The following is a 16520-nucleotide window of genomic DNA, read 5'->3' on the forward strand; positions in this document are numbered from 1 at the left end:
ATATGATGACATCATTTGAAGATATTTGCCCCTAAAAATGACATCTTTCTATCTTCTACACAGCATAATGACTACCAGAAGGTGTTAGTAGTGAAGACGTAGGTGTGAATATAGAGTTGTGATGATGATTGTCATATTGCCACTTCAGTCCAATAGGGACTAACAAGACCGGGAGAGAAAGCCAAGATATGAAAGGTTTGGTACCATACTGTATAGTTGTTATATTTACTGTATATAGAGAGAGAAGGAATGAAGGGTACTGGTAACATGTACTGCTTGGAGGGAGGAGAGACTGGGCTCAGTAACAGTACATTATAAAGATATGGATGGTAGTACTACCATGCACTGCTGGGGGGAAGAGACAGGCAGGAGGACCTGGGGACAGGAGGAGGAGTAGGACACAGGTTGAGAGACCTGCAGAGACCCCACCGGCTAACAGAGGGAGAGATGGAGGGAGAATGGATGGAGAGATGGAGGGAGAGATGGAGGGAGAGATGGAGAGAGATGGAGAGAGAGATGAAGGGAGAGATGGAGAGATAGAAGGAGATGGGGAGGGGGAGAGATGGAGGGAGAGATGGAGGGAGAGATGAAGGGAGGGGAGGATGGAGGGGGGAGATGAAGGAGAAGGAGAGATGGAGGGAGGGGGAGAGATGGAGGGAGAGGGAGAGGTGAAGGGAAAGATGGAGGGAGGGGGAGAGATGGAGGGAGAGATGGAGGGAGAGAGGTGAAGGAGAGATGGAGGGAGGGGGAGAGATGGAGGGAGAGATGAAGGGAGGGGGAGAGATGGAGGGAGAGGGAGAGGTGAAGGGAAAGATGGAGGGAGGGGGAGAGATGGAGGGAGAGATGGAGGGAGAGGGAGAGGTGAAGGGAGGGGAGGGAGATGGAGGGGGAGAGATGGTTGGAGGGGAGAGATGAAGGGAGGGGGAGAGATGGAGGGAGGGGGAAGAGGGAGGGAGGGGGAAGAGATGGAGGGAGAGAGAGAGGAAGGGAGAGATGGAGGGAGGGGAGACATGGAGGGAGGGGGAGACATGGAGGGAGGGGGAGACATGGAGGGAGGGGGAGAGATGGAGGGAGGGAGGGAGGGAGGGGAGAGATGGAGGGAGGGGAAGATGGAGGGAGAGATGGAGGGAGGGGGAGAGATGGAGGGAGGGAGATGGAGGGAGAGGGAGAGATGGAGGGAGAGATGAAGGGAGGGGAGAGATGGAGGGAGAGGGGGGAGAGATGGAGGGAGGGGGAGATGAGGGGAGGAGAGATGGTTGGAGAGGGAGAGATGAAGGGAGGGGGAGAGATGGAGGGAGGGGGAAGAGATGGAGGGAGGGGGGAGAGATGGAGGGAGGGGAGAGATGGAGGGAGGGGGAAGAGATGGAGGGAGAGGGAGAGGTGGAGGGAGAGGGAGAGATGGAGGGAGGGGGAAGAGATGGAGGGAGGGGGAGAGATGGAGGGAGGGGGAGAGATGGAGGAGGGGGAGACATGGAGGGAGGGGGAGGGAGGGAAGGGGAGATGGATGGAGGGAGGGGGAGATGGAGGGAGGGGGAGAGATGGAGGGAGGGGGAGAGGAGATGGAGGGAGGGGGAGACATGGAGGGAGGGGAGATGGAGGGAGGGGAGACATGGAGGAGGGGGAGGATGGAGGGAGGGGGAGACATGGAGGGAGGGGAGACATGGATGGAGGGGGAGGGGAGGGAGGGGAGATGGAGGGAGGGGAGACATGGAGGAGGGGGAGAGATGGAGGGAGGGGGAGACATGGAGGGAGGGGGAGAGATGGAGGGAGGGGAGGATGGAGGAGGGGGAGAGATGGAGGAGGGGAGACATGGAGGGAGGGGAGACATGGAGGGGGGGAGACATGGAGGGAGGGGAGTGATGGAGGGAGAGATGGAGGGAGGGGAGAGATGGAGGGGGGGAGAGATGGAGGGAGAGATGGAGGGAGGGGGAGAGATGGAGGGAGGGGGAGAGATGGAGGGAGGGGGAGAGATGGAGGGAGGGGGAGAGATGGAGGGAGGGGGAGAGATGATGGAGGGAGGGGGAGAGATGGAGGGAGGGGGAGAGATGGAGGGAAAGGGAGATGATGGGAGGAGGGGAGAGATGATGGGAGGGGGAGGATGGAGGGAGGGGAGAGATGGAGGGAGGGGAGAGATGGAGGGAGGGGGAGATGGAGGGAGGGGATGGAGGGAGGGAGGGGAGAGATGGAGGGAGGGGAGAGATGGAGGGGGAGAGATGAAGGAGGAGGGAGGGGGAGAGATGGGGAAAGGGAGAGATGGAGGGATGATGGGGGAGGGGAGAGATGGAGGGAGGGGAGAGATGGAGGGAAAGGGAGAGATGAAGGGAGGGGAGAGCAGGAGGAGATGCAGACAGATGTTAGGTTAGGAAAAATGCAGGAACATAGCCATGTCTTTTCAATTTTCTAAGCTGAAACTATATTTAAATAAAAACGGATTCATGACATGAGCTCCTCTCTCACCTGAGTCGTGTGGTTATGGTTATAGTTTCCCATGGGGTGTTGCTGTGGGGTGGGCAGTAGGGCGGTCTGGGGGGGTTGGGTCTGGACCTGGGAGGGGCAGGGCAGCAGACTGCGACCCCCGGGGCAGGGGCCAGGCTGGGGGACTGGGGGCTGGGGACACATGTCTGGACTCACCAGTGGGAGTCCTATAACACAACAAGACAACACAAGAGTCAAGATAAAGTCAAAATACAGAAACAGTACGTTTTGTTCCTCAACATTTCTGCACTCTTGTCTGTACTCTCTTCAGGTTCTTTCCCCTTTTGATTTGTTTTCAAAACGATGAAGGGGCTTGAAAAGGATTGCCTTCTGTTACCATCTGACCTGTTCTGTGTCTAAAGACACTAGAGTGCTTAAACACTTCCGTGCCATTTCAATTGAATCCAGTATTTTCACATTGAGAAACTCAATTACTAGAATGAACTGCCCAGAGCACAATGGTCACAACATTTTAATTTCCAACTACAGGAGGCATTGTTCATTATACAATCCTCATTGGGATGTCTGTCTGGTACATACCAGTGCGTGAGCCCCTGCAGCTGCCCTGAGAGCTCTTGTTGCTGCCCAGACTATCTCCTCTGGTCAGAATGGAGATGCCAGAGAAGCTGGAAGCCTTGGTGACCGGGGGCCGTAGGGTCCTGTTTGAACTATCTGAGTCTGTGCTGCTCCAGGGTCTTGGCTCCAGGCACTTCATATCACTGTCAGTGCTGCTCTGACGACTGCTGGACGCACGGCTGGAACTCTCAAGGTTACCCCTGTGCAGGGGAGGAGGGGAGAGGGAAACAGGGGAGGAGAGGAGAGGGGAGGGTGAGGGAAACAGGGGAGGAGGGGAGAGTGAGGGGAAACAGGTGAGGAGGGGAGAGGGGAGGGTGAGGGAAACAGGGGAGGAGGGGAGAGGGAGGGAAACAGGAGAGGGGAGAGGGGGAAACAGGGGAGGAGGGGAGAGGGAGGGAAACAGGAGAGGAGGGGAGAGGGAGGGAAACAGGGGAGGGTGAGGGAAACAGAAGAGGAAGAGGTGGAAACAGCAGGGAAAAGAGGGTGATGGCGTGTTAGGGAGAGAAAGAAAGAGCAACAGAGGTGGAGAGAGAGAGAGGGAGGGAGAGAGAGCGGGAGGAACAGAGGTGGAGAGAGAGAGAGAGAGAGAGAGAGAGAGAGAGAGAGAGAGAGAGAGAGAGAGAGAGAGAGAGAGAGAGAGAGAGGAACAGAGGTGGAGAGAGAGAGAGAGAGGAACAGAGGTGGAGAGAGAGAGAGGGAGGAACAGAGGTAGAGAGAGAGAGAGGGAGGAACAGAGGTAGAGAGAGAGAAACAGAGAGAAAGGAACACACAGAGAGAGAGAGACACAGAGAGAGAGGAACACACACAGAGAGGAACACACACAGAGAGGAGAGAGAGAGAGAGAGAGAGAGAGAGAGAGAGAGAGAGAGAGAGAGAGAGAGAGATGAGAGAGGAACAGAGAAGTGGAGACAGAGGGTGATCAGGTTAAGAACAACACCTTGACATGTGAGGAGAACATGGGGCATTCAACAAACCAAAACACAAAGATGTTGGCTGACCGGTAAATAAATCAACCAGAACATTGGGCAATCAACCGAGCCACACCCCTGTAGTGTACAGGACATTCACCAAACTGCCACCCACATCACAGAGAAACACACATGCAGACCCCCTGATGTTTCATCCAATCAACACCGAGGTGAAAAAGAAGACAGGAGTACATTGAATAAAGTACAGATCCTGACTGAGTGCCAAGGCAACAACAGGTCCATTCTGGAAATACAACACAGCCATAAAGAGGTTTTCCTTTACAATGGGACACCAGGAGTAACATGCTACCCACACCGCGCGCACAGTAAAATACACGGACACATACATGTTATTCAGATCATAGCAACCACACTGGTCGCGAGCGTCAACGAGCTTCTGCACTGCCAGGCTCTAAAATAGAACTTGGGTCAATTTGTATATCTTAACACTGTACATTTGTCATGAATAAAATGCAGAAACAAAGAGCACCACATATTGGTCATTGGTCTCTGTTCCTATAGAAACTATACTAGCGCTGCAAGTCCCGCCTCTCCCATCTCCTCATTGGTTTTTAGGAGCATATAAACACGTGGGTGATTGAAAGACGAACTGAGGCCCACACTCCAGTCCAGTTGGAGGTGGTAAAGCACCTTAAAGTTGGTTGTCAACCGCCATATAAAGTCCAAACAAGAAGAAGAAGAAGCCTGAAGGAGGAGAGATTACTAGAAAAACAGTTTAACATTTTATCTGTGGATTAATTGTCGGAGTAGAGGACCTTGTGCATTTCAGGTAAAATAACAAACCCAATGTTTATATTCCAGGACAAATTAGCAAAAAACAGCAAGCTTGCTAAATAGGACAAATGAGCTAGCAACACCAAGCTAGCTAGCTAAAATTGCCATAAATGGTTCACGCTTTTCGACCTGTCCCCAAAATGAATATAGTTTATTTGGACATTTCAACCTGCATGTCCAGATAGCGTTTGGTGTGGGAGGACAAAAATCAATATGCGCTAGAGGTCTGGTCAGAATGCAACACGTACTACACAGAGTACACACACACGCAGAGTACACACACAGAGACACAGAGTACACTCACACACACGCAGAGTACACAGAGTACACTCACACACAAACACAGAGTACACACACACAGAGTACACAGAGTACACTCACACACACACAGAGTACAAACACACACACACACAGAGTACACACAGAGTACACACACAGAGACACAGAGTACACACACACAGAGTACACACGCAGAGTACACAGACACACATCCCCTGTTCACTATGGAGTTACACACATACCCCCCTACCGTCACTATGGAGTTACACACATACCCCCCTACCGTCACTATGGAGTTACACACATACCCCCCTACCGTCACTATGGAGTTACACACATACCCCCTACCGTCACTATGGAGTTACACACATACCCCCCCATACCGTCACTATGGAGTCACACACATACCCCCCTACCGTCACTATGGAGTTACACACATACCCCCCTACCGTCACTATCGAGTCACACACATACCCCCCCCCTACCGTCACTATGGATTTACACACATCCCCCCTCATAACGTCACTATGGATTTACACACATACCCCCCCCCACTACCGTCACTATGGAGTTACACACATAACCCCCCCACCGTCACTATGGAGTTACACACATACCCCCAGAGTACCACCACGCAGAGTACACACACAGAGACACAGAGTACATAGAGACACAGAGTACACACACACACCCACACACGCAGAGTACACACGCAGAGTACACACGCAGAGTACACAGACACACATCCTCTGTTCACTATGGAGTTACACACTATACCCCCCTACCGTCACTATGGGGTTACACACATACCCCCCTACCGTCACTATGGAGTTACACACATACCCCCCTACCGTCACTATGGAGTTACACACATACCCCCTACCGTCACTATGGAGTTACACACATACCCCCCCTACCATCACTATGGAGTTACACACATACCCCCACACACCGTCACTATGGAGTTACACACATACCCCACACCGTCACTATGGGGTTACACATACCCCCCTACCGTCACTATGGGGTTACACACATACCCCCCTACCGTCACTATGGAGTTACACACATACCCCCTACCGTCACTATGGAGTTACACACATACCCCCCTACCGTCACTATGGAGTTACACACATACCCCCTACCGTCACTATGGAGTTACACACATACCCCCCTACCGTCACTATGGAGTTACACACATACCCCCTACCGTCACTATGGAGTTACACACATACCCCCCCCTACCGTCAGCAGCAGTAGGCTGAGCGACAGCAGCAGTAGGCTGAGCGACAGCAGCACCGTTATTAGAATGTCACTAGCAGCGACCAGGAGGCTATCTACTTCCCATTACCTCCAAAACTACAGCTTTGTCGCTCACTGTCACCATGTTTATATACTTTTCGTTTGTTCTAACGTCATCAAATATGGATGATATGGCATTGCACTGAACAAAAAGCCTGACAAATGCAGGTTTGTGAGGGTAATGTGGTGACAGACTTATGACTTAAAATGCGGACAAAAAATGCTTGGATTTCTGACTAAACAAAGGGAAAATACAACTCAAGTGAATTACAGTGGAGTGCTCTGACTGCAGAATACCCTAGTTACCTATTTGATGGGAATAAACATGCCCTAATAGCAAGCTACACCACTTAAAGACAACACAGGTACGCAAAATAACCAGATCAGCTAAACCTGTCTGTTCTAGATATTCAGAGAAATGACTGAGGTAGCCTAGGACAGAAGATTGAAATAGAACCAAAACAAAAGCCAGGGAATATCCTTATAATATCAGATATGAGGAGACAAAAAGGTAGAAATGATTGGTGGTGTAAATCTGTTTGAACATAGCAGTAGGTGATAAATATTTCAGAGAAACAGTAATTAATGGATGAGCTATTTTAGGCGTTCTCCCTGCCTCTTTCTCTCCCAGTCTCTCGTTTTTTTCTCTCCCTGCCCCTCTCCCCACCTCTCTCCCCGCCTCTCTCCCTGCCCCTCTCCCCACCTCTCTCCCTGCCTCTCTCCCCACCTCTCTCTCCTGCCCCTCTCCCCACCTCTCTCCTGCCCCTCTCCCCACCTCTCTCCCCACCTCTCTCCCACCTCTCTCCCCGCCCCTCTCCCCCACCTCTCTTCCTGCCCTCTCCCCACCTCTCTTCCTGCCCCTCTCCCCACCTCTCTTCCTGCCCCTCTCCCCACCTCTCTCCTGCCCCTCTCCCCACCTCTCTTCCTGCCCCTCTCCCCACCTCTCTTCCTCCCCTCTCCCCACCTCTCTCCCTGCCCCTCTCCCCCCCTCTCTCCCTGCCCCTCTCCCCACCTCTCTTCCTGCCTCTCTCCCCACCTCTCTTCCTGCCCCTCTCCCCACCTCTCCTGCCCCTCTCCCCACCTCTCTTCCTGCCCCTCTCCCCACCTCTTCCTGCCCCTCTCCCCACCTCTCTCCCTGCCTCTCTCCCCACCTCTTCCTGCCCCTCTCCCCACCCCTCTCCCCACCTCCCTGCCCCTCTCCCCACCTCTTCCTGCCCCTCTCCCCACCTCTCTTCCTGTCCCTCTCCCCACCTCTCTTCCTGCCTCTCTCCCCACCTCTCTCCTGCCCCTCTCCCCACCCCTCTCCCCACCTCTCTTCCAGCCCCTCTCCCACCTCTCTCCCCACCCCTCTCCCCACCTCTCCCCCACCCCTCTCCCCACCTCTTCCCGCCCCTCCCCACCCCTCTCCCCACCTCTCCCCCCCCTCTCCCCACCTCTCTCCCCACCTCTCTCTTCCTCCCCGCCCCTCTCCCCCACCCCTCTCCCCACCCCTCTTCCTGCCCCTCTCCCCACCTCTCTCCCCGCCTCCTTCCTATTCATCTGTCCCGCCTCCCTGCCTCCCAGCTTCCACCGCCTATTTTAAGAAAAGAAAGGTAGGGTGGTAGCTCGCTCACACTGTGCAGACAAAGATGAGCGAGAGCGAGATCCTGCTTTTAAAATCACGACATTCTCTCCTGTTTCAAAACACGACACTCTCTCCATCCAACACAGGGGGAGATGTTCTGTCACAATAAATGTTCCCTAAAAAAAATGTTGCACTTTAGATTTCATTAGCATTTCCCCCCTACAAAATACAATTACGTAAATAATACCTATATGTTTCTACTGTATATGTGACATGGTAAACATTGTCAGGAGGAGAGGAGAATACTGAATTACCTATGAATCATCATCTCCACACACACAATGTAGGATTTGCACTAAGACAACACAAGCGAAAAAGGGACAGTAAAGTCTCAATTTAGTGAGACGTGATTATGCAATCGCTCGTCTGTTGAACTATTGGCACTGAACCCCAAACCCCTCTTTTCAACATTACTGAGGTCAGTCGGCTAATGACATTTCAGTTAGTACGCGTCACAGCTGTGGTACAAACAGAATCACCGATCACAACCAACACAAAAGATCTGATGATGAATTAATTAAATGTTATTTTTGAGTCAAATTGACAAATTGGCAACCCGTCCCTTATGGGACTAATTGACACAAACACAAATGACAATAATTCACCGTGGTAATGATACATGTGATAGTAGTGTTACTGCATCTCTCTTTAGGACAGAGTAGCAGCAGATCCATCTTCAGGACACCACAGAGAGTAGCAGCAGATCCATCTTCAGGACACCACAGAGAGTAGTAGTAGATCCATCTTCAGGACACCACAGACAGTAGTAGTAGATCCATCTTCAGGACACCACAGAGAGTAGTAGTAGATCCATCTTCAGGACACCACAGACAGTAGTAGTAGATCCATCTTCAGGACACCACAGACAGTAGTAGTAGATCCATCTTCAGGACACCACAGAAAGTAGCAGTAGATCCATCTTCAGGACACCACAGACAGTAGTAGTAGATCCATCTTCAGGACACCACAGACAGTAGTAGTAGATCTATCCTCAGGACACCACATACAGTAGTAGTAGATCTATCCTCAGGACACCACAGACAGTAGTAGTAGATCTATCTTCAGGACACCACAGACAGTAGTAGTAGATCTATCTTCAGGACACCACAGACAGTAGTAGTAGATCTATCTTCAGGACACCACAGACAGTAGTAGTAGATCTATCCTCAGGACACCACAGACAGTAGTAGTAGATCTATCCTCAGGACACCACAGAAAGTAGCAGTAGATCCATCTTCAGGACACCACAGACAGTAGTAGTAGACCTATCCTCAGGACACCACAGACAGTAGTAGTAGATCTATCCTCAGGACACTACAGACAGTAGTAGTAGATCTATCCTCAAGACACCACAGACAGTAGTAGTAGATCTATCCTCAGGACACTACAGACAGTAGTAGAGACAACTACTGTTCAAGTAGTAGAGCAAAGATGAAGAGGGAGATAGAAAACCAGATCAACAGAAACAGAGATCATGGAGGATGTTGACTGAGGGATAATAAGTAGTACCCTGTCTCCCCCCCCCCAAAAAAAACAAAACAAAGCAGCCATGCCATAGGTGGTGCTCTGAGCCAACCCACAACACCAACATTCAGTGGCTAAGGTCTGAAATGGCAACCCAACCACCCTAAACGCACTAAGTAGGGAATAAGGTGCAATTTCTGGACGCACACAATCAGTCAGTCATATCAAATTACAACTAGACAGGGGGGTAGAACGGCATGGCAACACAATCACAGACTGCTACAGTCACACGTCACACGGATGTGTCAGTACCTAAAGATCTGCCTCCTCTTTTGAGAGGTAGAGGAGTAGCCTTCAGGGGAAAGTCTGTTGGGGGACAGTGGAGGGAGAGATTGGAGAGCCGGGGTTACTGGGTGGGTATAGGAGAAGGGGCCATGAAGGTTTTGGAACAGCCGTTCTCAATTCATTCCCTACCTCTGGTATGGTGAAAATGTTACCACTGTTTAAACCTGTCTTGACCTTCAGACACGCCAACACTGAGGGGGAAAGGACCAAGGGGAGGGATAGGGAGCGACCATTTGTAACAGTGTTGCACTGTATCCAAGCCCCAGCCCAGAAAAGAGCATGCACACAGAGCAGAAATGTTGACAGTAAAAAAACATGTATTTTTTAAAACAGGGAACAAAGTTCACTTCTTTTTGTCTCTCAAACACATTGGTTTAACAATCATCGTTAGAAAGGGAGAGGGGTTGAAAGATGTACTTTTGTTGTGCTTTGGACTACATGTGGAAAACTATTGTCAGTTCAACACAACATTCAAACTTAGCAAACCCAAAGGTTGGGGCTTGAAACTGATGATATATTGCCAGAATTATTAGATCTCTTCAAAAACATCTCAACATAACTTGGTGGTGTAATTTTATGGTGCCAGGGGGTTTAGAACAGGTTTAGGGGGCTTTGCTGTGACCAGGCCGCCCGGACTGCCTCTCCTACACACCTAAGGGACGATACTGGCTGGAGACTAACCCCGTACTCTAGGGGTCCCCTTCACAAGTACACACATTCAACTCTCCACTGTGATGCATACTGTTACTGGGAGCTACTGTGAACTTACCTGTTGTCGTTGATGTATCCATTTTGAGAGGACTGAAAAGGAAAGAGACACCTGTAAATTACCAATAGCTGAAGCTTGTTGGTCCCAGAAATATGTTTATTTAATAGCTTTCATTTGACCAAGTAGCTTATTGAGAACATATTGTTATTATTCCAAAACTTAACCAAGGTTCACTCGTGACCTCCAAGAATATGGACATAACTTATTTACTCTGCCTTCTTACTCTATTCCACCATTACGTTATTAAAATGAACTTCTGGTTAAAACAGTGGATAATAGAACACAGTGGAAAACAAGTTAAGTACAACTATCCATCCCCATCCCCAACTGTCCATCCCCAACTATCCATCCTCATCCCCAACTGTCCATCCCCAACTATCCATCCTCATCCCCAACTGTCCATCCCCATCCCCCATCTCTCATCCCCAACTCCCCAACTATCATCCATCCCCAACTCATCCCCAACTGTCCATCCCCAACTATCCATCCTCATCCCCAACTGTCCATCCCCAACTATCCATCCCCACTGTCCATCCCCATCCCCAACTATCCATCCCCATCCCCCATCCCCATCCCCAACTATCCATCCCCATCCCCAACTATCCATCCTCATCCCCAACTATCCATCCCCATCTATCCATCCCCAACTATCCATCCCCATCCCCAACTATCCATCCTCATCCCCAACTATCCATCCCCAACTATCCATCCTCATCCCCAACTATATATCCCCATCCCCAACTGTCCACCCCATCCCCAACTATCCATCCCCATCCCCAACTGTCCATCCCCAACTGTCCATCCCCAACTATCCATCCCCAACTATCCATCCCCAACTATCCATCCCCAACTGTCCATCCCCATCCCCAACTGTCCATCCCCATCCATCCATCCCCAACTGTCCATCCCCAACTATCCATCCCCATCCCCAACTATCCATCCCCAACTATCCATCCCCATCCCCAACTATCCATCCCCAACTATCCATCCCCAACTGTCCATCCCCAACTGTCCATCCCCAACTGTCCATCCCCAACTGTTCATCCCCAACTGTCCATCCCCAACTGTCCATCCCCAACTGTCCATCCCCAACTGTCCATCCCCAACTGTCCATCCCCAACTGTTCATCCCCAACCGTTCATCCCCAACTGTCCATCCCCAACTGTCCATCCCCAACTGTCCATCCCCAACTGTCCATCCCCAACCGTTCATCCCCAACCGTTCATCCCCAACTATCCATCCCCAACTGTCCATCCCCAACTGTCCATCCCCAACTGTCCATCCCCAACTGTCCATCCCCAACTGTCCATCCCCAACTGTCCATCCCCAACTATCCATCCCCAACTATCCATCCCCAACTGTCCATCCCCAACTATCCATCCCCAACTATCCATCCCCAACTATCCATCCCCAACTATCCATCCCCAACTATCCATCCCCAACTGTCCATCCCCAACTGTCCATCCCCAACTGTCCATCCCCAACTATCCATCCCCATCCCCAACTATCCATCCCCAACTGTCCATCCCCATCCCCAACTGTCCATCCCCATCTGTCCATCCCCATCCCCCAACTATCCATCCCCAACTATCCATCCCCATCCCCAACTATCCATCCCCAACTATCCATCCCCATCTATCCATCCCCAACTATCCATCCCCAATTATCCATCCCCAATTGTCCATCCCCAACTGTCCCCATCCCCAACTATCCATCCCCAACTATCCATCCCCAACTATCCATCCCCATCTATCCATCCCCATCCCCAACTATCCATCCCCAACTGTCCATCCCCATCTATCCATCCCCATCCCCAACTATCCATCCCCATCCCCAACTATCCATCCCCAACTATCCATCCCCATCCCCAACTATCCATCCCCAACTATCCATCCCCATCCCCAACTATCCATCCCCAACTATCCATCCCCATCCCCAACTATCCATCCCCAACTATCCATCCCCAACTATCCATCCCCAACTGTCCATCCCCAACTGTCCATCCCCATCCAACTATCCATCCCCAACTATCCATCCCCAACTGTCCATCCCCAACTGTCCATCCCCAACCGTTCATCCCCAACTATCCCTCCCCAACTATCCTACCCCATCCCCAACTATCCATCCCCAACTATCCATCCCCTCCCCAACTGTCCATCCCCAACTATCCATCCCCAACTGTCCATCCCCAACTATCCATCCCCAACTATCCATCCCCAACTGTCCATCCCCAACTATCCATCCCCAACTATCCATCCCCATCCCCAACTGTCCATCCCCAACTGTCCATCCCCAACTGTCCATCCCCAACTGTCCATCCCCAACTATCCATCCCCAACTATCCATCCCCAACTGTCCATCCCCAACTGTCCATCCCCAACTATCCATCCCCAACTGTCCATCCCCAACTATCCATCCCATCCCCAACTGTCCATCCCCAACTGTCCCCATCCCCAACTATCCATCCCCAACTGTCCATCCCCAACTATCCATCCCCAACTATCCATCCCCATCCCCAACTGTCCATCCCCAACTGTCCATCCCCATCTCCAACTGTCCATCCCCAACTGTCCATCCCCAACTGTCCATCCCCAACTGTCCATCCCCAACTGTCCATCCCCAACTGTCCATCCCCATCTCCAACTGTCCATCCCCATCCCCAACTGTTGAGCCCGACCAGAGTTGCCCTGAGACATTTATTAAACTGGGCAAGTCAGTTAAAAACAAATTCTTATTTACAATGACGGCCTACCCCGGCCAAACCCTCCCCTAAACTGGAAGACGCTAGGCCAAATTGTGTGCCGCCCTATGGGACTCCCGATCACGGCCGGTTGTGATACAGCCCAGGATCGAACCAGGGTGTCTGTAGCGACGCCTCGAGCACTGAGATGTAGTACCTTTGACCGCTGAGCCCCTCGGGAGCCAGATCCGCTGAACTTGGGTCAGTTGTGTGCGCTACCCCATACGATGCTTAATGTCCCGATTTGGTGAGGGTAAACTGATCCTAGTTCTGTGCCTAAGAGCATCTCCTATCCTCCACCACTTACTTCTCGGGAAAAGATCCGGTCTCGTACTCTCTGATACTCCTCCTCCCTCTCCTCTATGGATTTGCTGCGCCGCCCGTCCGACAGCGGCACGCGGATCTGCGATTGGACAAGAGGAAGAAGGGGTGTGATCAGTAAACATCATTGGACAAGAAGTGGTATTCACCGAATACTATTCAGAGCATCTTCTCAGGAAGTTAAAATATTAAAATATTGTGAGAGAGATTTATATACTCAGATAATCGTCAACAGGATATATTACATTCAGCCTTCTCATATATCGTATCCTCGTGTTCTACAAAGACAGGTAAAAACAGCTACAAATAACATGTATGAAGAATCTGTGAATCAGAACTGTTAAGTATAATTAACTGTTAAGTATTTAAGTAATAGAAAGCAACAGTGAAGAATAAAAAAAGGGACTAATGACCTGATTATCGTCCTTGTCCATACTGGCGTCGTCTCTCTTGAGGATAAACTTCTTCTGGAAATCCGTGTTCCTCTCATCCTTGATATGCTCTGAGAACCTCTGCTCTGGGCTGAAGAAAAAAAACTATTCAGAAAATCTTGTTAGGACTAGTTTTGTAACGATACCAACATTTTACTAACGATACGATACCAGGCCAAGTACCACGATACCAATGAGTATCACGATACCAAGTAGTACAACGATACCAAGTAGTACCACGATACCAAGTAGTACCACGATACCAAGTAGTACCACGATACCAAGTAGTACCATGAGGGGAACATGTGTTGCCTAGCGTGCTGTTCAACCTGTCCCCCGGGGCGCTTGTTCACATTTTCTAAATGTTCTGCGCAATGTGCTATGCAAAAATCTGTCACTGAAATTCACACTTCTACTCAATACAACACATTGAATTTAACTTCACACTTTTCGGTGTATAATAAAATACTGCATAGAATGGCTGATTTGCTCATATTGGCAAAGGCCACACACTCCCGCGGTCTCCTTTTCTAACACACACACACACACACACACACACACACACACACACACACACACACACACACACACACACACACACACACACACACACACACACACACACACACACACGCTGCTCCCACAAACACACGCTGCTCCCACAAACACACGCTGCTCCCACAAACACACGCTGCTCCCAAATTTTAAAACGTTAGGCACCAAAGACAATTTAAGCAGCACCAAAAATGTAAATATTTTTGATATAATTTAGGCTTCCATTAGGCCTATATGAAGCACACCGATTTGAATCACACCTATATGAATCACACCTATATGAATCACACCTATATGAATCACACCTATATGAACCACACCTGTATGAACCACACCTGTATGAATCACACCTATAAGAAGCATACCTATAAGAAGCATACCTGTATGAATCACACCTGTATGAATAACACCTGTATGAATCACACCTGTATGAATCACACCTATATGAATCACACCTATATAAATCACACCTATATGAATCACACCTATATAAATCACACCTATATGAATCACACCTATATAAATCACACCTATATGAATCACACCTATATAAATCACACCTATATAAATCACACCTATATGAATCACACCTATATGAATCACACCTATATGAATCACACCTATATAATCACACCTATATGAATCACACCTATATGAATCACACCTATATGAATCACACCTATATGAATCACACCTATATGAATCACACCTATATGAATCACACCTATATGAATCACACCTATAAGAATCACACCTATATGAATCACACCTATAAGAATCACACCTATATGAATCACACCTATATGAATCACACCTATATGAACCACACCTATAAGAATCACACCTATATAAATCACACCTATATGAATCACACCTATATGAATCACACCTATATGAATCACACCTATAAGAATCACACCTATATGAATCACACCTATAAGAATCACACCTATATGAATAACACCTATAAGAATCACATCATATGAATCACAACTATATGAATCACAACTATATGAATCACATTTCATGAGTAGCAGACCCTTTTCCTATCTTTCAGTGCCAATAAAATTTGCTTAGACCTACGGTCAAGTTACCAGATAGTTAGCTAGCTAGGTAAAGTGACTGAACTATGTTGATTGTTATCAAACCAATAATTAGTGACCCGGGACTAGTTTAAAGCAGCACGCGACATGATTTGTGAAATTATATAAAAGGCAAATCCCGCTGGAAAGAAAAAGAGTTAACTGTTTAGACTAGAAACAAGACCTGGTAACATGGGTCATTATTATATAACTGATTAGACTAGCAACAAGACCTGGTAACATGGGTCATTATTATATAACTGTTTAGACTAGAAACAAGACCTGGTAACATGGGTCATTATTATAGAACTGTTTAGACTAGAAACAAGACCTGGTAACATGGGTCATTATTATAGAACTGTTTAGACTAGAAATAAGACCTGGTAACATGGGTCATTATTATAGAACTGTTTAGACTAGAAACAAGACCTGGTAACATGGGTCATTATTATAGAACTGTTTAGACTAGAAACAATCAGTTTTCTTTGCTGTAAAAACTGCAGGCCTTTCACTCTCTGACACGCAGAGGCTACATGACAGTGAACTTTCACAGTCTACTCAGACTGGTCTGTGCTCATTGTTATAACAGGTGATGAAACACTGCCAACTCCACACGCTGCTCCAAATGTAACTCCAGAAGACCCATCAGGGTCTGCGTCACCCCTCGCCATCACGGAGAAATTATATTTACACAACTGATGGAGGAATAGATGACCAGGAATAGTAACCAGAGAGATGAGGGCTGTGTGAGGGCTGGTAGAGGATGCTGAGAGATGCATGTGAGTGAGGGCTGG

General features: G+C 49.3%; 1 protein-coding gene and 1 long non-coding RNA gene across 3 annotated transcripts in view; both read right to left on the minus strand.

Moving 5' to 3' along the window:
• The window catches only part of LOC118389608 (R3H domain-containing protein 2), a 126355-nt gene that overhangs the window by 33202 nt on the left and 76633 nt on the right, over nt 1-16520 (minus strand). Inside the window, 7 exon segments of the mRNA XM_052528625.1 lie at nt 340-432; nt 2458-2642; nt 3016-3251; nt 9796-9849; nt 10598-10629; nt 13645-13740; nt 14072-14180. Of these exon segments, the coding sequence (XP_052384585.1) occupies nt 340-432; nt 2458-2642; nt 3016-3251; nt 9796-9849; nt 10598-10629; nt 13645-13740; nt 14072-14180 (805 nt within the window).
• On the minus strand, nt 15117-16181 carry LOC127932100 (uncharacterized). 2 transcript variants are annotated; one of them, XR_008144035.1, is made up of 4 exons: nt 16107-16181; nt 15474-16057; nt 15354-15398; nt 15117-15144 (listed from the first exon to the last, which is right to left on the minus strand). It is a non-coding gene; the product is annotated as an uncharacterized LOC127932100 (long non-coding RNA). The 2 variants fall into 2 exon arrangements; XR_008144036.1 differs by lacking the exon at nt 15117-15144 and adding an exon at nt 15147-15174.

Source organism: Oncorhynchus keta, chromosome 10 (genome assembly GCF_023373465.1).
Source record: "Oncorhynchus keta strain PuntledgeMale-10-30-2019 chromosome 10, Oket_V2, whole genome shotgun sequence".
NCBI classification, from domain to species: Eukaryota; Metazoa; Chordata; class Actinopteri; order Salmoniformes; family Salmonidae; genus Oncorhynchus; species Oncorhynchus keta.